This window comes from Bombus affinis, chromosome 10 (assembly GCF_024516045.1).
Source record: "Bombus affinis isolate iyBomAffi1 chromosome 10, iyBomAffi1.2, whole genome shotgun sequence".
Classification (NCBI taxonomy): Eukaryota; Metazoa; Arthropoda; class Insecta; order Hymenoptera; family Apidae; genus Bombus; species Bombus affinis.
The window spans coordinates 2,356,976-2,381,940 of record NC_066353.1 but is presented as its reverse complement, the minus strand read 5'-3'; the positions used below and the strand labels follow the sequence as shown (position 1 = coordinate 2,381,940).

At 38.1% G+C, this 24,965-nt stretch overlaps 1 protein-coding gene across 10 annotated transcripts in view; it reads right to left on the bottom strand.

Moving 5' to 3' along the window:
- Positions 1–24,965, bottom strand: part of LOC126921419 (uncharacterized) — a 392,226-nt gene that overhangs the window by 107,416 nt on the left and 259,845 nt on the right. For 9 of the 10 annotated variants that reach the window (XR_007712335.1, XM_050732990.1, XM_050732989.1 and 6 more), the window contains one exon: positions 12,883–12,942. The exons of the other annotated variant lie outside the window; for it this stretch is intronic. Coding sequence is in view for 8 of the 9 variants with exons in the window: in XM_050732990.1 (XP_050588947.1) it covers positions 12,883–12,942 (60 nt within the window). In the remaining variant the exon portion in view is untranslated. The remainder of the gene's footprint in view (positions 1–12,882; positions 12,943–24,965) is intronic. 10 annotated transcript variants of the gene reach the window in all.

Sequence of the window (24,965 nt, the reverse complement as noted above, 5' to 3'; positions counted from 1 at the left end):
CCTTTGTTAAAAAAATAAATAAATAGAAAAATAAGAATAAAAATAGATAACATCGTACATAATAATGTTTTATTCGTGAAAAATTTGCTAGTTTGTAGCGGATAAGTAATCGCAAATTTTCCTTTGTAAATTCGATTTTCGACTAACAAGTTGATTAAACACGAAGATGAAGAGAATTGGTAGAAATTATCGAGTAGGTGCTCGCGTTGTGTAATAATTAAAATAACAGACGTTCGCTCGGTCTATGCTCAACGTCTGTTCCAAATTTACTCGAAATGTACCAAGTTAGTCAATGCGTACTTAAAATATACACGTGCTCTACATGCACGAACACGCCCAACTCGTTTGCATGTAAACTATTTGCAAGAGCGAGTAACGCCCGGCATGCACGTCAACCGAAATGCAACACGTGCTTGCTCTGGTCGGCCCGCTTGAAGAACATTCAAATCGCATCAGAATGTAACTAAACGTCTGCTCAAATTTAACATATTTGACCAAATGATAAATTAAAGTACATTTAAATAATTTCATTTAACATACTTTGCAAATTTTGATATTTTCGATAAACGAACATAGAGAGATTCATGGTTGGAGGATAGTGACATTTCATATACTTTGAATATGCAATTCTTCCATAAAATACTTCACTAAAAAAAAAGAAATAAAGAACTTTTTAATGACTCATATCTTAGTCATATTTCAGGTCTTTAACGCAGTATCCTATGAAATTATTTTTCCTAGCCTTTCCTCTCAAAACAAATTTCTCTTACATTTCTTTCAATTCTACTACAATACTTTCTTTTCCCAAATTAGATCTAGTGCATTGTTCTTCAATATCTATCCAATCCAAAAATTTCCCTCTGCTATCTCTTCTTCTTCAAAAATATTCTCTTTGTATTTCAATTCCTTTCTAATATATACATATACTTTCTTCTTCCACATTAAATCTACTTCAAATAAGATAATACTAAACAAAATAAATAATCCTGCAAATATTTAACTCAATACCATAATGTATTACACGATGAAATTCCATGAACTCCAGAAACAACCTAAAGTCTCTAGATTCACCCTCGCCATTACCAACTAACCGATACCCAGCGAATCAAAGACAGGATTAGCTGATTAGCCAATTTAACGAAGATCACGAACGCGAATAGCCCGTATTCGTACCGGCTCGATAGGTCCAGCATCGAAATCCTCTTTGCCGTTTTCGAACGCGGCTCCTAACTTTGATCCTGATTAGCGTGGGCTGCCCCCATCGTAACGAGAGCACGCTTTTAGGGCTATCGAAAATCTGGCAAAAAGGGGGGCCCATCGTTGCTACGCGTGTTGCTCCACGTTATGGACGCGAAAGAAGGCTCTCAGATGTTCTCACGTCCAGCTGAGCTTTTCGGGCCGATAATTAGGTGGTGAAAAAGCCAGGGAACAGGGGGGATGAGACAAATCAGGTGGAAAACAATGTACTTCAAAGGCCTGTGTACCTCGTTACGCTACTGTTCGAACGCTTTCTTTCCTTGATACACGGCCAAAATAACCAAGAACCATCGTTTTGCGTTTGTTCAGTTCGTGTACAAAGGTGAAAGAAAATTGAGGGCCGTTAACCTTATGCAAGGGAACAGGAAATGTCTTTTTGATCAGCCGGTTTTCTTAGCTGGAGGTTTTAGGATATGGTGAATTTCAGAATTGCGAGAGGGTAGTGTGTTCTACGGAGAATGGAAAATTCAATCGACAATACAAAACGATCTAATAATTTAAGATTTATTTTGATTTTGGGGATTATCGAGATACTTGGTGGTTTGAATTTTACGAATGAATATACTAAACTCTATATCTGATATTTTTGACATTCCAAGTATCATTTTATCATTCAATAGGTAGCTATGTTAATCCAAAAGTTATTATCAAATGGAATAACATCAATGCTTGTGCTATATGAAATTTCAGTTTAGTACATATTTTTTATTTTACATGTTCATTAAATCAAACGTAAGTAGCGCAGTTAAGATCTATATTATTATTCGATATTGACTGGGAAGTAGAAAAATGATCGTTCCTAAAGGATATAAGTAACGTTGCAATGGCAACAATAATATTAAACTGAATTATTATAGAACGATAATACTGAACAGAAATATCGTACAATAATTGAAATCTCATCTATAATAAAATTTTTCCTATATTCTTTTAAATATTTCCATATAAATATCTGCTCGTCCAGACACCTCAATCCTTTCTCATCCTATACCAAACGACCAACATCAAAAGCCAATCTTCACTACTTCTTCGTGTCTCCTAAAAGATTTCTCAAGATCATCTAGCTCCTTAACTTGATTAATTTTCGATATTGCCAACAAGGTCGAGATTTACGTCGGAGAATGCTAGAACGGAAAAGTGACAACGAGTTAAGCTCGTACAGCGTATTAAGTTCCGCGGATATCTCGAGGGCTTCCGCGAGTTTCGCATAGTGAGAACACGGCCAGACTGGTGCAAAATTATGCAGGAAATACATATGTACAAGGCACTCTTGTATATTGGCCGTCGAGGTAGAAAACGCGGCCCACCCTGCGCCTTGTAAATACGCCTGCAAATACGGCCAGAATTATCGTTGTCGTCCTCGTCGTCTGCAGACTTTGAAACTGTTGATGCGTTAATGCAAATGCAGCGCCGTTTCCGGTCTAGCGTTTGTCAGAAGATAGTATACGCCTTCTGAGAGCGACGGAATTAAAGCGCAACTTTTAGCTTTTTTTTAGCTTAAATTTTTAATCGGATGAGATTGTAGAAACGGAGAATTTAACATATTCGTTGCTACCGATGAAAGTATTGCGTCGATTTAATTGTTTTGGTAATGTTGCAGACGCAACTGCTGCAATTTGTGTGTGCGTTCCAATAAAATGGCTTAAGAAGATAAACGAAATATCGGGTAGTGTGCTGGAACGAACGTTATTACATAAAACGGAAACATTTTTGAAAAAAGAACGGAAGACCTTCAGAGGCTTCGGTGAATATGTTAATTGGTAAAGAATAATTGTGGGCAAATAAATAACTGAACATTTATAGATCATAAAATTACAGGATTAATTTCGGAGACTTCATAATTTTGAACGTTTCGTTATGCTTCTACAAAGCTTCTCAATAAACCAAAAATCGGCTGGTCGTAAAACGTTCATAAAACGGTCATAAAACGATGTTCGGCCGATTTTAGCCGCGAAGAGGAGAGGAATGCGAAGCTGAAAGGGGACAACGGAACCTGAAGTGCCATTCCCGACGAGCTCCTTCGATTTTCTGTTAAAAGTCCCGGTAGAATCGTCTTCGAGGGCCGTTACAGGGCCGAGAGTCAGCGGGATGCAAAGGGGGTCAACGAACGAATCGTTCATGCATGATTTTTCCACGAGTGCTCTCCATTACCCAGTGAACGCTTGGAATTCGTCTACCAGCGCATAAATCTCCATCTGCTTAAAAGCATCGGCCACGCACAAAGAGAGGCTAGTCGTTGTCGGTGGATCATCGTCTTCGATCGTTCCGCGAACAATAATTTCCGGTATGTTCGCATAGTAAATCCTTTTTTCTTCATAGTAATCGTCTGTGTATCTGTTTGATCATATATTTAGGATCCAAAGTTTTATCATTTTTATAGAAAATTCCTATTAACTTTGATCTATCAGATAAGAAGACATAAATTGACCCTCCAAAACGGCATAACATTAGATTAAACAACAATTTTCTTTCCAATTTAATTAATATACAATTTAACTTTCTCGACAAGGATTCTTCTTTTAACTGTAATATAATAATGCGAACTATAACACGCTCATGCTTGAAAAAAATAGGTTAATCATAATTCTTAAAACGGGATATGTAGTAGCATTTATAACGAGATCCCACGTCTCAATATGTCTCAGTGGTGAAAGAAACATTATAAAACAATCCAATAATTATTCTAAAAGTTATCTCGTGATATATTGTACCGTTAGCCTCACCAGGTTTAGAAAAGTTAGCGAAATATTTACCAGAAAATAAAATATTAAAAATGTGAATATGCGGCTAGCAAAAAGTAATTATGCACTGGGAATTCCACGACTTCGGAAATAGAGAAAAGGCGGCAGAATAGTACCGATAAAAAGAGGAATAGAAATCCGTTTCACGCGAATCGACGGCGGCTTCCTTTCACCACCGAGGGACTCTATTACCAAGCTCTGCAAACAGACGTTCTTGGGGACGTAATAAAGTTAGAGAGAAGCAGCCAGCGGTGAGGCAAGGGGAAACGCAGTGGTAGGTGGACGAGGCTAAGGTGGAACCGCAAAAGTTCAAATTGATTTTGCAAAACCACGGTCCGCTTTATGTAAATTCCAGCGGCGGGACACTTCTCGACTGGAGGGTGTTTTCATGGTCCTCTGCTCCGTAGTCGTCGCTGAATTATGACCGTGATTTCCGGCGAGATGGACCTTCCGGTCTGGCAGAAGTCCAGTGCTTCGAGAAAGTACGCGGATAAATCAAAAGCGTTTTTCGTGGTGCACCAAGGCGTTAGTTTATTGCCATGTAAATCATCCGCGTACACCAAGAGACACGTCGATCGAGGAAATAGTACGCGCGACCGTTCGTCATCGTCTCTTCTTTGTGACGAGATAAATGTCACGATTTCTCGATACCGATGGTGACACGTTTCTGAGAGAACAGCTTGTGATTTACTGTATCTTGACGCTCCTTTTTTGCTCTGTAAGATTTTAGAGTGGACAACAGCGAATAGATGTTTACGTTGATGAGTATCGATCAGTTTCGACATTTTAACGATGGATCAAGGAGTTTGGGATTTTTTCAAGCGTGAGAGATTCAAATTTCAATTGGACAAATTGTTTAAATTATCGCTGGAGTTAACAGTTTCTCTTCGTTAAAACACAATCGAAGCTTCTTTCATTTTACAAAAGAGTTTTAACAAATTTGCTAAGATTCGAGCAACCACCAATTACGTTTTGCTTTCGCTATTATTTATAGTCCTGATTTTAATCGTCGTGTGCTATATGAAAAATTAAACTTCTTGATGCAATTGAGACTATATTTATTTCAGTCTGTGAGGTCTGCAATAAAATTTACGATCTTAACGTTGTTTAATTATTATTTGAAAGCTGTTAATGATAAAATTAAATATAAAATAAAGAATATTATAATCTACTGTTTTCAGAAGATTTATTCATTTATATTTCGTCTGATACTTTCCAGAAACGTCGCATACTTTCTCGTTACCTTCTCTCGCGAAAGAAAACTATTTCGTCTTTGCACGAATTCCAACTCACTCCATAGGTGGTCTTCTATGTTCGCGGCATGTAGCGAGGAATCTTACATAGACACGTTCAGGCTCTGTGTTATATTGCATTTTATTACCCCACCGTATACTTGCCAGAAGTAATAGTACGAAATTTATAGGCACCAGCCTTATAACGTCCCTTTCCATGCTCTAACCTATATCGACACGTTGTTATCTTCACTTACTACATCCCGGCAGGATTTCATTTCGGTTATTTATGAAACTGACTCCACGTTATTTCGTTAAAACGTATCACACGCTCCTATCTTATAAAATGTATGTGATCATTTTGTTACTCTTATGCCTCTTTTTGTCTGTCCTCTTTAGGTATATCTTCTATTCGAGTTCCAATCAGTTAGAGCAATTATTTTAATTATTATTTTAACTATCGAAATTCGTTTAATTTCCTTAACATCCTCGCACATAGAATAACTCAGCTCGAAAATTACAGAATATCCAATGCAAATATCAATTTTTCATATTTATTTTATAATTCTATAACATTTGCGTTATTTTGATTTAAAACGAAAGAAAAATGTTCATGTATCGCTAGCTGCTTAAGTTTCTTTATTTTACAAAACTACTTCGACCAATCTGTTACGATTATTAATTGTCGAGTAACATTAATCAAACTTTGCTATCTATTTAGATATATACTGTCGATCGAAACTTTGCAATTACTACTAGCATCCCATCAAATACAACGATTCAAGGAAAATTTTAGCTTAGAAATCTATTAAAAAAAAATTTTTTTTAATAAAGAATCTACTGCAGCAAAGAATTTCAAATTAATGAGACTATTAGCAGGACATTTATTACGAGTTCTAAGCTTCTGACCGATAGTATATAGCGTAGTATGTATACATAATCCTTCATTAATATTTCTGTCACAGTATAATAAAACGTCAACGTTCGTCTGCTGGGTACCACAGCGTGAAACCATAATCTCTCAAACGGTACGAGCAATTTCTTCTAGCGAAAGCAATTCAGGGGCAGTGAACATCGAAGAAGTTGGCGCGTATTTGTTTGGCGAAACGGAGAAATCTGTATGGTGTAGACGACTATAGTCGCGTCGGCTATAAACGTTGGCTTCGCGTAGAATATATCAACCCTTTCCAGACAATGTTTCGCTTTATAAGGAAGTTGTGGGGAACCTACGAAGAGTCCCACGGGGGATTCAATCCTCGAGGAGAACGCCGCCGAAATTGAGAAGAAAAATGGAAAATGGGAGAAGCCGGGACCGAGAGCGGGGAAAAAAGAAAATAGAGGAAGGCCAGGCAAAGAGGAATGGAGGAGAACCAGCCGGAGCATACGGAAGAACGCGTCCGATGACGTAAAGTATGGTTAACGGTGGAATGCCGAGTACACAACGGAAATGAAGAATTATTGCGGAAAGGAGTGCTTGAAAAATTTATTCGTTGAAGAATATGATTTATATGGCATTCCATAGGAGCAAATTTAGGAATTTTAGAGACATAATTTAACTCGAATGTTAAGCTCTTTGACTCAGCTTCGAAATCGAGGAAATAGAGAAGTTTGTTTGATGAATTGAATTATATAAAACATACAAAGAATTTTCTGTGAACATAATAACTCGTCGATTAATTTTATATAATCGCAATCAAGTATCTTTCTTTTTAATCATTTTCGATTTATGAAGCTAAGAATCGCGAAGAAGCCATCGTTTCCATTTTCCTATTGAAGATTCGAAATATTGGCAATTTTGTGTTTCGTATAAATCGATGCATGTATTCGGTTCCTCCTGCCAATTATTATTTAATCATCAAATTTTGGGTACGAAAAAATATACTCATAACTTTATACGTAATAAATTACACATTCCTAATATCGAATTATACGTAGGAATTTAGTAATGTTGAAAGTGTTCTAATTTTGTGTTTTTATAAAAAAAAGGAAAATGCTAAAGTAATTTCGAAATGACAAAGTATTTCGACAAGAATTGATTCGGTCGAATGATGAGACTCGCAGGGGGAACACGTTCGTCCGAGCAGGGAAGACAGTTGAAATAACAAGAAAAGAATCGAGGAACAAAGAGACGACAACGGAAAAAAACGATTGATGAAAGTAGCTTTCTTGAATTTGACATCTGCGTTTTATTGCGCCACGCAACCCTATAGAAACGTCGAATACACCACCGGGAAACAAAACGTTCGCTTTTGTTCACCTTGGCGAGCAAATCAACTTCCATAAAATAAGTCCAATTTCGTATTCTTGTAAAAACTCTATTTTGTAATGACACTACTACAATTTCTGAAGAGCAGCTTTGTTCCTTCGAATAAAAGCGTCTCTCTTCGTCGCTGAATCCGTTTGCAAAGAAATAGAAAATGCACGACCGCGTGTCCAAAAATTCACGAAACAATTGATTCAGTAATCCCAGAAATGTCAGAGAAATTTCGTAAATAGTCACTGACAAATTCTAATGACTCTTTAACGATACAACGTTATTTTAAACGTTACATTAGAATTCTCTTTGTTATTACCAAATCTTAATAGCTCATCTCTTATTCTGTTGGTACCACATCCACTTTTAATCATTCGCTTGTGCTCATTTACATTTCATAGTACAAACACATTGAGATTTTTCACGGCACAGGGACATGTTTTAGGCGTTCGATGCACGATTAATCCTATTGTATCCAATTTTATTTTATTTGCATTTGATGTCAAAGGGCTTTTACTGGAAAATAAATAAATAAATAAAATGAAAGCACCCACGAGCCCAAAAATCAACAAAAGGAGTTGCTGCTAAGTTTATGATACCCTAGGGAAAGAACGCATATAATAGACTCTTCATCGTTCTTGCCACAAAACCCTACGGGATAGAATACGAGTATCGAGTCCCTTCTTCACGGACTTTCTTTTTGCAAAGAAGTTGCGACGACCGGGTTTCCAAAGCGTTCCTAAGGGAATCGATTCTCGCGGAAGGACGAAATTCTCGAGCAGAAAGGATACCAACGGAAGAAGGCGCAGATGTAGAGATTAGAGAACGATGGAAAGCGTGGAGGAGCAAAAAATCTTCTACCCCTCGATACGCTTCTTCTCCGCAGAGATATTTTAATTTTACGCCCCTTCCAAGCGACAACGTATCGAATTCCATTTGCCAATCTTCTCGGTTTCTCACTGTCATATTTCAAGATGAAGCAACCATCGAACGATCAAGTTCGTCCAAGTTTCGAATTATTATCGAGGTGATTACGTCTTTTATTTCGTCCGTAGCTAATTAGCGGATACTTCAGAGAGCGGATCGTTCGCTCTTGGATAACTTGGATCGGATTTTTATCTAGAAACTTCGCTCGAGTTGCATTGTTCCGCCAGGAACAAAGAACCTTACGGGGATTTCACGTTTTTTTGTCTTTTCTGAGAGAAAATTGGGTTGCTGAATAATTTATGAAAGGCCTGATATTCGGTTCTATAAATAATCTCGTGTTTTAAAGTTGACAATCTCAGGAAATTTGCTTTTGTGATTCTTTTTTCGTTTCCATATATTAATTCGTCGCATATATATTTTTTTAGTGGTAGAAGAAAAGTATAAAAATAATAAAAAGACCTTCAATTTTTATTACAGAAGTTTCTTTAGTTTTTTTAATATAATCTCTCTTAAATTTTGTTACGAACTTATCGAACGGCTGAATACTTTATCAATATCTCTCTTATTATATCCTTTTTCAACTCTGTTCCTAAAATATACACCCTATACAGTTAAGTCGACGCGGACAGAAAGTCAGTCGAAACGGGAGCGCCATTAACTAAATCAACATTTACTTGTCCTATTTTTGCCGCGGAAAATTGAGACCACATCCTTAGCGAGTGCTTGTCGAAGATTGTTTTGTACATATGGGAAACCGATACGTGCAACATATTCTACTTAAACCTTGTCCCATCCAAAAACGTTGGAAACCAATCAACCCTGTTGCAGTCTTCAAATAAGAAGACTTTTACTATTTCTATTGAGATGTATGTAATTTTGTGTGCTACACTGGATTAGCCGCGTAGTAATGATACACATATATGAGTATGAGTGTGTTTGGGAGTATGTACATGCGCAGTGACTCATAAAACAGAAGAATGCAACTGTTCCGTACGCATGGTGGTAAAAACATAGTGAGACAAAAAGAGTGCTACAAATCTCTTGTATCTACGTATCTACGAATATCTTGTAAATCGCATATTAAATAAATCTGAAACTATCTTAATATCATTTCTACGTGTAATGTGAATTTTCCCATACATTTATTTCAGCGACTAAAATCCACAATTCTCAACAATTTCATTCAAATATTTACTAAGAAGTTTAAGTTTAAGAAAAATAATGATCACGTCGCTTCTTCTCAAACTTAGGGAACCTATTGACGAAAGAAAAATACGATTGGGTCGAAAACGGGATCTGGAAAAACACAGCAGAATAAAGAAACAAACCTATCGACAAAAGTCAGATATTAGTACTATCGCTTTTATTTTTATTAGTATAGATATATATAAAAAGCTTCTTGTAAAAATCTTGCCTAGAAACAACAACCATCACATTACTATTATTAATCGTTTAGAAGATTCGAGCTAACAAATCAAATTAAGTGTTGCTACAAACAAATATTTAAAAAGTTCTAATGAATACCTAACGATCTCGTCACGGGTGCAACAACAGCCATGGCAGTGCTATTAACGATTAATCGTTTAAAAGCTGTTTCCTCGACGCAACCTTAACGAACGCTTTAATCAATCTAACGTAAATGAATTACGCTTCTCCGCGTTTCTTAAGAGCTCGCGTCGTTTCTTATTCACGACAACGGGAGTCCGCAACCCTCTTAAGTCATTGGCGTCGAGAAGCATTTGAAAAGACCCTAATCTCTTCTCTTCCTTCCATCGCATCGTCGCCAGTATTTTCATCGTAATAAATCGAATGCAGCAACGCGACGCGATTTACCGGCCATCCATCGCGTTCATGTGTTCGCCTATCCATCAGTGATTACCACGCAAATATATTCGGCGCAATAAAAGATCTCCGGTTCGATTTATAGTAGCGAAAGTGGTGCTTTATTGGCGCTATCGATCTCGCCGATCCCGGAGGTTCCCTGCACGACTGTTCTGCACCGTTGATACCCGTCGAAATAAGAGGGATTCGATGTAGCAGGTGTCGCGGATAAACTGACAACGGTGAAATATAGCGCGCGCGAGTTTAATGTATGAATAACTGTAGATAATTTATCTTTTTATTTCGATTTTCTTTTTTCTTCCTCGTCTTTCTTCCTTTTGTATAGCGCTGGTGGTGTTGATGGCGATACGTTATCGTCTTATTTGCTGTTTCGCGCGCGTATCACGCGAACTGGCTATTTGTATTTCGCGTTGATGCATCGGCGGGTGCGCTAACATTGAGATTTTTCGGATTCACGTCGCTGGAAATTGGACATCGTTGTATAGTAAATAGGATGTTTGTACTTGTCTGCTATTTATATTTACTTTTTATGGCGTTGCAGCTTTTTGTGTAAAGAAATGGAAGGAGTTGTTGCAATAAGGAGACACTCTTTGCATACTTTCCAATAATTCGAACAATCAATCGAAATCAAATTACTTTTTGAACTGGATATACGTAGCTGAAGAAACAGAACCCAAATACATATTTGTTTCATCTATTAAATTCCATGAAATAATAAATACTCTACTTTGAATATTTTACATATATACTTATATAATATATATGCTACGGATCCCTGCACCCTTAAATTTCCCCAAAACATAAACTTTTCCATAAACATCCGCAGTTTGTAATACTGAAACGTAACAATAAAATACCCTAAACAATCGTACCAATCTATCGACCCTATTCTGACCGGCAAAATCGAATAGAATCACGAGAAACTTACTTTATCCAACGACAATCTCATCCAACCGACTCAAAGGACATATCCATTACTCGACACCCCATAAAAAGTCGTAAACTTCCAGGAAACCAGGGTAAACTGCCCCAACTTGTCTTCCACTTTTCGCATCGAACAGAAAATATTTGTCGTTTCTCAGATCCTGAAATCTTCTCACGAAATAATTGACTCTGGTGGCGGACGAGTTAGACGTTGGTTGGCGAAAGGGCTCGAGGGGTGCACCTTTAAGATCGAAGTCTGGGCGGCAGAGAATGAAGAACAATAGGGGAAGGATGAACGAGGAGAGTATGGGAGGGAGTGAGCGGTTTAGAGCGAGGGGATTCGAGCTTGTGTCATGGGTTCTCTCGGGCTTCTTGGTGGAAGGCCTAGCGAGAGATAGAAGGGTGAAGCGACTCGAAGGGAGGCTAATAGAAATGAAGAGGCCGCCTGTCGTCAAGGCATAAAGCCGTAAACTGTACAGGTGCCATCGTTCTCTCGCTGCTTTCGCAATTTCAAAATATCGAACGGGGAACAAACCGACAGATCCATAGAGTCTTTGGAAATTTTGTTTAAAAAGATAATTGATCCTGCTGTTTTGCTTAGTACCGTTTTACGTTCTTATATTTTCCGATATCTTCTTTCGAAATTTGAATTCACGAACAGTGTGAAATATGCAAAGATTTCAACAATATTTTATACAATATTAATAAAGATTCAACGATATTTCTACAATATATATCGAGGTGTGATTTTCAAGCTGCGCTATGCAGACCATAGGAGAACAGCGGGATTAAATATTCGACGAAACATAGCCTCGTGGTTAACATACTAATGGGAAGTATATATTCTTGTTTCGTTCGATATGAGAAATTTCCAGTTCTTGAATAAACATTGAATAGAATTTGTCAGAATTTATCTAAAAATTCAAGTGAAAAGCTGTCTGTAAAAGTAAGTAAATTTCAAATTTTCTGAAGAGCTTCGAAATTGTCGATAAAAATGGAAATTCTGGAAGGAACGTTTGGTATTCGAAATAATACTCTTGAATTGGCATCGAATCGACGGGAAGAGGGTAGTTCACCCTCGAGCGGATAAGAAATACGTTTCACGAATTCTCGGTATCTATCATTTGTTTACGAATTCCACTCAAAAATTTACTAGATTCTATTTCTTTACTTAAAATTTCATCTAAAAATATCGTGTTTTAAATAAATAAAAGCCAGATCCACCGCAGCTATACATTATTTAAAGCTTCGCGACGTTTTTCGCTTGGAATTCCTTCAAATCGAAATCTCCAACTTCCTCAAATTCCTCTTCATGTCTCAAAATTTCAACGAAGAAGACATTTCAAGCATCTCGAGAAGAGGAGGAAAGTTTCAGCGGATTTCTTCCCGACTCGATCTCTTTTTGTTCGCGGTTCTGGTGCAAAAATGGGCGAGACTTAAAAGATTTAGTGCTTCCTTCGGTTCCGACACTTTCCTCCCTTTTCTGTCACTCGAGCGTCTTGCGGATCCTCGAGTTATGCAGATTTCGTGGAAATTCCCGCCGAAAATTGAAATTTCATCCACCGCGGGGAATACTCCCCCGAGATTACGTTCGCGTACGAAACAATCACAACTCATCCCTCTCAACCCTGTTTCATTATCGAAAAAAAGACGACTCTTTGTCTTTCGGGGGATACGAATTCCTTTCGTGCTTTGATCTACTCACGTTAATGCACGCTCGAGACGTCAGGGAAGAACTCGTGATGCTGCAGTGGCAGGTACGTACCTGAAAGCAGAAAGAAGATATTGTTTTTTTTTAGGATATAAGCGAATAAAATGTGATATGAACTCAAGAGAATTTCATACCAATTTTTTTATAAGTAACTCGTTGAAATTTTAGATCTGACCTGAGATTAGTGCCTATATTCACCTAAGTGATTCGGAATGACAAATTAAATTAAGATGTAAAAACAAGTTTATCGTATGAATTCCATAGAATCGAATGAAAGAGATTATAAGTGGAAAAGTGAATAATAATAAGGTTGCGTAGATATCGTTGAGTTATGGTGATGAGTTAATCCCTGGAACCTGTTTCCCAAGCTACAATGTTAGAAATAAAACTCTAACACGAGAATATAACGTAAATTGATTGAAAAATATTGCAGATGGAATATTATACGTTTGCGCAATGTTGTCTTTTAATGAGTGAAATTCGCGGCGGAGTTCTCAACAGCACTTCTAAGCTGTAAAAACGCAACGTGTAAAGTTTCACAATGTCGAAGACAAGGCAGGTCGTCGTCAATAATACACCCGATTTAATCAGAGGGCGCGTGTCGCCTTGACGAAAGTACGGCTCAATTTGGTGCCCAGATTGCCTCTGGCGATGGCGTCTACGAAATCCTTCGTCCCCTGCACCAGCAAGATCCTAGTTCGCGTATACGTTTAACGGAGATAAGTTCTGGTGAAAATGAGCCTCGAAGGCACGTGGTCCTCTCCCTTCGATGAAACGAAAGGAAAAAAGACACAGAAGTAGACTTGCTCCAGTTACCCGAAAGGGTTAACCAAGTTTCGTTACGAGGGTTGAAGATGCGGGCGGTGACGGAGGAAAACAGGTTCCCATCCGTTTTGACGTAGGCCAGCCTCGTTGACCCTTTTGCTCGTCGACGTACTACCTAATCGTCCTTAAAGACTCCTCAACGAATGATGAATCGCCGGTTTAACGAGGGTTCCTCTGTCAGTCGTAGATCGGTTTACCGATCATTTCTTCGATTCCTGCGGCAGTTTCTGTCCTGCAGTTGCAGACTAAGTTTGGACAAATCGTGTGTCTTCGTTTCGTTAATTTTCCTAATGTGTCTGTGGTTACTTGGTTCCATAAATGTCGCACGGGTTTTCATAGATCGCAATCAGCCTTTGGATAGACTTCTCATATTTCAATTCTCATCGACGATACTTACGCAATTCAGCTGAAATTTTTTCGACAAGATATCGATCAGGAAACTGTGGGGACTATCGTTTATTCTTTACTTTTTTTTATAACTCTCGTGTATTTTATATTTTATAACTTTCTTATAACGTAAGCAGTTCCTGACAATTATTTATCGTACATTTCGTGGGTCCTTATCTTGTATAAATACAAAAGTCTGATCGATTGCCTGATTTGCCTGACGATTCAGCCCGATTATTGCATTTTGTACAGGTCAACAATGTGCCAATATTTATGAATAAAGCTGTATATTGGCATTCACTTGGCACGTTCACATTGCACTCAGGAATGTGTATGGATCGAGGAAAAGGAAACCAGTTCATCAAACAATGGATCCGGATAAAAAAAGATTGTACCATTTCCTCTCAGATATTTCGATCAACCTACTTTCATCTTGACTATACGTAAAAAAATCGTGGACAGTGTATGTCAACTATTTTTCATGTTCATCCGACCGGCTGTCGTTTGCTTTTCCTATTCACAAGACTCAAAAAGGTATTTCATGCGGATGTACCACCTAGAATTAACATTTGGAACATCCAAACAATGAGAGCTTCGGGGTATTCAGACAATAAGACACCTATATCCGGCACCAGTCTCGCCGATGCCAACTCAAACTGGCCGCTCTATAGAATACGAAATCAATAGCATTTAGCGTCATTACGTGTCCATTCAACTTTAATGAATGCAATTTATATTTTAACGCGTTCTCAAAGATCGTCGCAAGTCGACGTTTCCCGTGTATTTCCCTACGAAATCACGGCTGAACGTTACGCTTTTCAAAGTTTTGCCGATAAAGAACGTTCGCCTTTATAAAGTTACAAGCAAGTTTCAAGGCTTTCGTTTGAAACGCTACGTATATGGAACGTGGACTGCCACTCCGAAGCTTTAAGGTTATAAACTACCTACGATGATAAAATTCTTCTTGGGGTAGTTCGAGATTTACGAGCGGAGCATAATTGATCCTCGTTCCATGTTTCTCTGGTGTGCAGTGTCGTTGTGATTTGTTGCTTTTGCGACATTGGGTACAATAGGTTGCTGCAGGACTCTTCTTACGCAAATGCAGAGGAATCTCTGAAGAAACACGGATCGTTTAATAAAAAATAATTGTAAAATCACTGGTACTTCTCAGAAAACATAAATTCTAAAAAATATATCTGCATTTACTTTCAATCGTTTTAACGAAACGTCCCTGAACCCGGACAAACTTCCCAAGAAAGAAACGTTAAATTTATATCAGTCTAAAATAATTGCCAATTAAACTGAGGAATTTAATTATTATAATCGGATCTAAGTAGCCACGAACCACGAAAAATCGGTCCCTCCCATCAAATAATTATCTGGATTAAATCCAGAGATTTAAACATTTCCTGAGACGTCTTGGTGTATGGCGAAGCCAAGAGCAAAATTATAACAACGCTAAAATCAATGAAATTACCTCAGAAAAATAAATCGTTATGTATTTTCACTAAAGCTTTTTTATTATTTATCCGCATTTATTTTACACGAAGTTACATTTTGACGAAATGTGCCAAACTCGATGAAACTTCCCAAGTAAGAAATCCTAAATTTATATCACCCTAAAGACATTATCGATTAAGTGAAAAATGAAACTATATAGTCTAATCTAACTAACCACAAATCAAATGAAAATAAATTCTCTCGTGAAATATCCACAGACCTGGAAGCTTCCCGAGGCGTCTTGGTGAATGGCGAGAAACCAAGGATCGACCATGGAAGTCGAGCTCCTTGAGACTTTCTTTTCTTTTTGTTCACGGATGGCGGCCCCGCGGCCGTGATTGCATTCAGGAAGGAAGCCCGAACGACGATTATGAATCACCGATTCGTGTAATCGGTGCCTCGTGGGACTCCGTTAAGAGTCGTCGAGCCTGGAAAGAACCCTGGCCGTCGTCATCGTTCGCCGAACAACGTGGGAGGATACGGTACGGCGAATATCGCGATTCACCAAGGCGCAGAGCCCTTGGTTTCAGCCGCAGGAAATGGAAGATCAATATGTACTCTCCTACTTTGCAGTGTCTTGTTACGCGAAAGAGATCCACGGTTACTCGCGCGCGACGATTCCTTCCTCTTGCGCATGTTTGCGTGTAACAACGTGCACGTGTATTCAAATTAAACGCTGCTGATGAAGAAAGCATGCTTCGTTTCACGGTAGCAATGACTATTCTTGTATACGGACCCAGCCTGTAGGCTGGAGGAAATTGTAGGGTGCAGAGACTAGGGGATGTCCATCGTGTAGTTGGGAAACTTTGATTGGTTACGCTAGGTATCTGACAGTTGATATATGTATTGTTATTTTTAGGAACTGGAAATTGAGAGCGTGGGACTTTGGAAATCTGAGAACGTGGGAATCGTGGAAGAAAGAACGGAATAATGTGAAAAGTGGATCGGAAGCGGGTAAAAAAAATTGTTATACGTCGCAAGTAACGCAATGATAAGCTAGAAGTAAGTAGAAACTTACAAACGTACAAGTATTCGATTCTCGAACTTTCAAATATTCAAATATTTAAATTTTGTAATTTCTGACCCCGCAAATTTGGATTGAATGTTCCAAGCTTTGACCTCATAAAGTCCATGAATATTTTCGATCCCCCAAATGTTTGAATTTTCGACTTTCCAAATTTTCGAATCTCCTATTTCACAACGGCTTGATTTTTTGAATTGGTTCAAATCTTCGTTCTTCCAAATTTTCTAATTTTCACGGACTGATTATACTAATTTCAAATGTAATCTCCCTGAAATTTCTCCGAAACATTTAGCCTTACCGAATCTTATTACATGCAAGGAGAATAGGACCATTTTACAATCCCTTGCACGAATACCGGCGAATACCAAGGTCTATTATACGCCGATAAAGAGATCGAAACGTATTCACCGTCTCCCGCTCTTTACTTTATGTAAATACCAACGCAATCTTTTGCAAATCAAGGAGGAAAAATATATTCCAGGTGAAATACGTTTCGAATGGTGAAGGTTCGAAGAGGTTTACCAGAAGAAGAATACAGCTTCCATTCTGCCCTGGCAAACGAACGATGTACACACTTTCCTCCCTCTACGCAGACAAAGAAAGATTCCCTGATCGACTGTTTTCACTTTTATATTAAAGCAAACATCGAAATCTGCTTACTGCTTGTAACACAAAGTCTCGACGAATACTTTCGTTGAAGTATCCAAGAAATAGAATTGTAATTATTCAACGTATTGATGTACTCTATTATTTCTACTCTTCTAGTTCTTTAACTCAGAGTGGCTACATAAATGTTGACAGTATTTATTATACCATTTACATACTAATTAATTAGGTAGGAAGAAACGAGAATGCGTGAAAAGTGGGACAGAAAACCGTAGAAAATTTGTAAGCCGCGGAAGGATAGAAACTTCCAAATTGTTAAAATTTCGGGCGTTGGAAATATTTAAATTTTCGAAATATAAATATTATATTTCGAACCGTTAGTAGTATTTTCATACGACTACAAAAATTTGATACTATGAAGGTTAAATACACATTGGACTACGAAAGAAAGTTTAAAGGCTAAGCAGTACAAAACGGTTATAATTGACAAGAACAATTAAATTATGAATAGATATAATATAGATGACTGTTATCAACGCATGATATGAACATAAAAATGTTTAGTACAACGAAGTTACCATTAATGTAGTGCAGTTATTATACGTAAGTATCAATTTTAAGCTTCTTTTTGTCTGCCACTGTGTATGGAAACTGATAAGAAAACTTTAATAGGAAATGGCGATATGTGTCGATGCTTCTTGTTGATGCTGCATTCTTCGCGCGAAATATACAAATTACATTGTCAAATGCAAGTACCGAACGATTCGGTATTATTCCAAGCACGAATGGAATGAACACGTGCAACTGTTCGTTAAATTCCTCGTGGAGAACACATCAGAAGTTCATGTTACATATTGCGCGGCTGTCGAGCGAGTTTGACCGCACCTTAAGGGTCACGGTCCGCGATGGAGAAGGCGAGCTAGAACTTCCGTAAGTAATAAAATATTCGACTGTCAGGTGTACAGCTACTCGCTCGACAAGCAGTTTACGAGCTGCACGTTTCGAGAATACTGTGAACCGCGGTTGTACTATTTCCATTTCTGTTATTGAAAGCACCGAAGAAACTGGCAGTTAAGTTAACCAGGTTCAGTGCTATTTGTAATAAAAATGGAATAACACGAAAAAGGCTTCTAAATAAAAAATATAACCACGTTTAAGAAAGTGATCTAAAAGAGAAAAAATGATATCATGTTAAAGTTAAAATATTTCAATAAGATAGATTATTAATCATTAGTCACTGTACACTTTGATGTGGCCAACTTACGAACACACGAAAATGGTATTTTGTATGGCGAGGAATTAAAGACGCGAGTTTATCAGAAATGGATGATATTAAGATTACTATGTCACAGTTAGTAATCCTCCTAAACAAATCTAATATCTAAAAAATCCTAAACAAACTCAATTTATCTCAGCTGATCTCGATAATCTTCAGAATCGAAGAATCGTCATTTAACTATTCAAATCTTAAGTTATTCAATTACACAAAATCACAATAAGAATTCTATCTTCGATTCTAAACTACCAACAATTTCTTTGGTCGTCCCTTTATAACCTGACGAAGCCATCATTAATCATCTATCGAGTCTCAACCTAGCAAATCGCAATTCAATTAAATGCTACGAAACATTAACAATAAATAAATCGACGTCACCGTCGCCTTCTCGCATATCGATTGACAAATGAAAAAAGAAGACATAGATGAAGCAGAGGAATTCTCGCTGATGCGGTGGAAAAGATGATTTCTTCTTTAGAGAAGAAGAAGGGATGATCCAAGCACAAGGGAAAAGAACTTTGATTTCGTGACATCAGCTTCTTCTTGCGAGTAGGAGTATTTCATTTGGTTATATCACGAGGGGCCGTAGTAACCGCATTAGTCAAGCTGTCGTGCTTCGTTCGAGATCGCTTGTCAGTCGATCCTTTGACAGGGGCTGCTGGCCCGGACAATAATTTCATATCTCGGAAAGTGCCGGCCAATCTAGCGCGCATCGTTGCGCTTCGTCGCCTCCACTTGCTTTCTAGTCGATGAATATCGATATTCCACCCTTATTACTTTTCTTCGCGGTACCGGTCTTCCTGGCTCTGTCCCCTCGATCTACGATGCGCGATCGACGCACGATAGTTATTATAGATCGTTCAGACTGTGTAAAGTCACACGTATGGAAGTTCGAAGGATTCTTGAGAGTGGAAGTTTGGTTTTCATTTTCTTTGGATGACAGCGGTGATTTCAGATAATTGGCTGATAGAACGCTTGATGGATGATCTGGTCGTTAGTTTTATGCAGCTCTTTATTCGAAGCTTTTTTGGTGTAAAATTTTGCTTGAAAATTCATACAGAAATTATTTTATGTGTACACATATACTTTAGATATCGATTTATTTAAAATGTGTTTAGAGTTATTGAATGAAATATTTAACACTTTTACATGCTTTCTAAGATTAAAAAATATCCTTACAGCTTCAACAGTTTCAGAGTAAGATTGAGAAATAAATATTCGAAAGATTAAAATGTGAAGTATCGCAAATTATTTAAAATTGTTAGATGATATTGATATGAGAATTAAGCTGCATATTATTTAAATATGGGTCTTATTTGATTTATGTAAAAGCTTCCATTTTGTTTGCCTTACAAAAATCCCTCTGTACAGGGGAAAAAGTAAGTTTATTAAACTCTGTAGCATTAACGAAATTACGGACATTCGTTTGTTTGCAAATGTTTGCTTATCATATAAATTCCTTCACTCGTTGCGTGATCGTAATCAGAAGCGTGACCAGCACTTTAGAAAATTATGACAAGCCATGCGGGCGAGGAACGTCAGAATTCGTCGGCGAGTACCAGAAAGCCTTTGTGCATCCTTCAAGCGAGCTGACAGATGAACAACAAAGGGAAAAATACATAGGGAGAAAAGATAATTGTGAGGGGGTGAACGTAGCTGCGAGGCTGTCGTTTGACCCAACTAATTCATCAATGCGCGGCAAGCAAGGAAGCAGATGTTGCTCTAATAGAAACTACGAAAATGAAAACCCCCGAACGCGTTTTTGTTTCCGAAATTCGACGGAAAATGTATAATCAGTTTTGTCAAAGGAAATTTTTATATATTATATTTCGAACAATCCAAAGACACAAAGATTCAAAGATCAAAGAATTAAAATTTGCAAAGATTCAACGTTTCAAATATTCAAAGACTATTGAGATATGTATAATTTTGTGTGCTAGATTAGATTAGCTGCGTAGTAGTGACACACGTATGTGAGTATGAGTGTATGGAAGTATGTGTGTGCACAGCGTCTCAAAAAGCAGGTAAATGCAACTGTTCCGTTAGTAGTGTGGTATAGAAGATGGTGAGACAAAGAGAGTGCTGAGACGCGTGCAAATATATATCGACGAAGATCCTGTAAATCACATATTAAATAAATATGAAACTATTTGAATATCTTTTCTACGTGTAATGTAAGTGCTCCTATACATTTATTTCGGCGATTAAGATCCATAATTCTCAACAAAGACTCCAAGATCCAAGGATCAAGGACAATCTTTAATTTCAGAAGACTCAAAGATTTTAAGCTTCCAGGATGCAAAGTTTCAAAGGTGTAAGTATTCGACAATTCGAAAGTTTAAAGTCTACCATTATATATTAAACAATTCTGTATTCTATATAAATATAAAATTAAAAAATCTTGTAAAGTTCCACGATGGCAAGAACTAAGGATACAACTATTCGCGGAACTCTAAAAGTTAACAAATCCCACAATTAAAAATGTCAAAGAGCCAAAGATTTCAATTCAAAAACTTTGATCAAAGCGGATCCCTAAAACGCAAGTTTCGAATATTGAAAGTCGACTGCTCGGTAACACAATGAACGCACGAACAAACTCGGCTACGTGGTCGGTTGAAAAGCCACGAAAGCCCCTGGCTCGAAATATTCGGCGGTACGATCGGATTCCCTGGCGTTCGTTCGGTCGCGATTCAATGGAGAAGTCGGATCACCGTCGCGATTTATCGTTGCGTACCAACCGTCAATCCGCTTGCGAGTCGAGAGTACGTATAATTGGAAGGGCCAGGGTTCGGGTGTTCGTCCTGGCTCGTGTTTAGCTACCTTTTGTGGGATCAAGGTATTTCCAGGACCGGCGCTGCTCCCGTTGCCATTGTTATCCTTCCGCGCGCGGGGTGGCTTTCATTGTGACTCGTGGCGGGCGAACGCTAGGGCCGCCAACCTACGAAACACCGGAAGTTACGGGCCAGCGTTCGCCGTTAAATTTTACCGCTCAATAAAACACCGAACCCGACTCAAAGGTACAGTGGCTCGGGAAAGTATTTGAACACATATTACGGAGAAATTTTGTGTACGCATTATGTGTGTCATATGAAAAATAGTCAAGTATCATCGACGCTATAATGAGTAGGCTTGGATTCCTATGAAAATTTATATATTGCAAAAATTAATTTTAAAAAATAGAATCTCGGTAGAAAATTGTTTTATCTATCAAGTACTATGGAAAAATATATATTTTGGATATTTTATATATTTTGTAATATTAGACGCAATTTTGGACTTTGTAGAATTCCACTTTCTGAAATTCCGAAGATTTCGCGTCGAACGCATGTAGGCAATGTTGATATACGATAAAGGGCGCTTCGTAGAATAGGGGGTGGCTTATGGCAGATTATGATGTCATAGTGGTAATCGTTTTGTAATATATATAATTTATCCTACCATATACCGTTCATAAAAGATTAGATTTCGGAAAGAATTAGATTGATCGGCTTTTTCTCGTATATATTGAAATTTCAATTAATCTGTTTGATTTAAGAATTCAATCTTTAATACGTCTTTATATTGGACAAGTTTATGTAACATACAAACGTGGAATTTATCAAATCATTTTATGCAAGTTCGGGGAAGATTGTTTGCAACGAAGGGAAGAGAGAAATGACAGAGACCACGGAAGAGGATGTCGGCTTTCCTGGCTCCACTTTTGGTTTTATCCTTGAAAGGCAACAGATGGCTGGACAAGCCAGCGCCGTTCAGCGATTCCAGAGGGAATTACTTGCTTCTCGTTTCCCTTTTGTTCGCCTCTCATGGGCACGAATTTGAAAATAATCGTAGTAACGATGACTGGGGGCTACGAAGAAGCCACGGTTCGCCGAATAAAGGGATATCGATGGCCGTGAGTTGGTTCTTATCGATTCATCTGCTCAAAAATGAAAGCCGTGTCGACCTTTCTCAATGTAAGGGAAATAAGAATGATTTTAAAGTACTTCGAAATCTTTTCACCCACTTCGTTCTATTTATGATTTCCTAAATTCTTTAGGGATATTCGAATAAATAAAATAACTTTTATATATTTAAAGATAGATTGTTTGGAACACACAATTGTTCGATGTGATCAAAGACATTCAAATGACACTGTTGACGGTTTGTACAAGAAACAGCGAAAGGTGGAGCAAAAAGATCATCTATTACCGTTTCCGCTTCCTCACCGCGAGAACAGACCGTTCACAGCAAAATGTAAGTAGAAACTGTGGTTTCTGGTTTCCAACAACTGTCTGTATCTGATGGAAACATTCAGATGCCACATTTGACACCGGCTACGATTTTAACGCAATCGAACCCCAAATATCTTTCGCTTCCACTCACGATGATTGTAATCAAATCTTAACCACGCAAACACTCTCTGGATAAAAGCAATATGTACAATCAAGTATCAAATTTTTCCAACATTTACAAATTTACTATTTCTTTGATAAGAAAAAGTACAATTAGAATTTCAATGTTATGAAAAAAATGCTAAATTCCATCGTCTCCTTACACGAGAGAAAGAAAATAGTGTACAGATTATAAACCATATTTCACTCGTTGAAACGTTGAACTCTCGACGCGGTAAAAGATACACGTCACAAAATATTTGTGTAAAAGGTTTCACTTAATCCACCCATGGGAGGCGATACCGAAGGATCAGACGCGATAACACAGTGTCCCCATGGATGCACGTCACTCTTATTTGTTCCTGTCAATCAAAACAATCCGGGATCGAGCGCGATCAGCGAGTGGAGGGTGAGTTGACCACATTCGTGCAATGTGTAGAGGGTGCGCGTGACGTTTAGCCCAATATCCGACCGTCTGACCCACGCTGGGATTAATCTACTTCAAAGATCCGCGCCACGTTTCTTTTCCTTCGTGTCCCGGCGTTTCTGTATTTCTTAATCAATAAGATTCCTTGATCTCGAAATAAACGTTGAATTAAACATTTGATATTATCTCTTATGGATCCAATACATTACATTGCTTTATTAGGAAACGATCGATCATTCGAATGCGTGCAAGTTGATTTATCGGTAGATTATGGATTCATCTGCGCATTTATGGCAAGTTTAGTGACGTGAAACAAACGTGTATGATTAGAAATAATATAAAAAGATATCAAATAATCCAACAATAAAAAGTAGGATATTTATGTTGTGATACTTCACGAGTGAGACAAATATCATTCAGAATTTACGTTTCCGCAGTTCTATTCATAAAATATCCGCAGTCTGGTCATTAGAATCAAGAGTAAATACTGGAACTAAGGATTAAACAAATAAGTATGGTTAAGCTTCAAAAGTGAACTATTTTTACGCTAACAAACAGATTTTTAAATCGAGAAGGGAATGCAAAGTCATTAAGCCGATGAAAAAAATCGGGGCACGAGACAAAAAATAGATACGTTTAATTTCCTCCATGTATTCCCTGTTATTATTTTGTAGTTACGCGAGTGCACGCAGTCGTAGAGTATAATTGCTCTTTCTCTTAACGACAGCTACACTTTTCGTAGCTAATCGACAAAGGAAAATACGAAACCACTTATGCAAACTCACCTCAACCTTGTCATTTACAACCTTGAGAAACACATGCCGATCAAAAAATTTGCAATTAACAAGACGTTAAACCCAAAGAAACATAAACACAGGTACTATACTCGGGACTATTTATAATCTGGAAGATTACACGAGCAACCCTTTAATTACTTCGAATAGCACGATAAATTACACACGAGTGAATTTGCGTAGATTGTACCTACACTTTTAAAAACTCGCCTCGAATCGGCTAAGTATCAGCCACGGTGTATCTAAAGCAATAATATCCTCCTGGCGAGAGACAACATAAGTTCCGAGGTCTTGCTAGGTCCAAGCTCAAAGCTCGTGCGGAGGCGGCTTCGAGGAGCTCGTTAGCATCAGCCACAAAACGATTTATAATTATCGCGAGTCCCTTCGCCGAGACAGAAACGGGTACACGCCAAGTAGAACGACAAACAGGGAAAGGATGATAAAGAGGAAGAAAGTGTCTTTCTGTTCTCCCGAGCAAAATTTCCCTCGTTTATCTGTACATCATCGACCGCACGCTCGATTCGTGACTATCCTCCTCGAGTACATTTACCGCTCTAAAGGCTCCAGGTATCGCGCTGGGCAGAGATGAGGCTCCTTAATCCTCTTTAATGCGAGTACACGTTCGGTGCGCGCAGAGATAAGTCGACTTGCGCTGTTTTCGTGCGGATTAGGCGTTAAATTCCTGTTCTTCTGGTTGGTACTGCTCTTCTTTATTTGTGTGATACTCGAGGGAAAATATGGCGAAGATAGATGGAAGTGCGATAAAACTACGTTTATATGAATTTCACTTGCCTCGATGAAATTTTAATCGGTGTCTGATTAAATAAACTTCTGCTGCTTGAATCTACTTATTTGAACGTAAACTCCT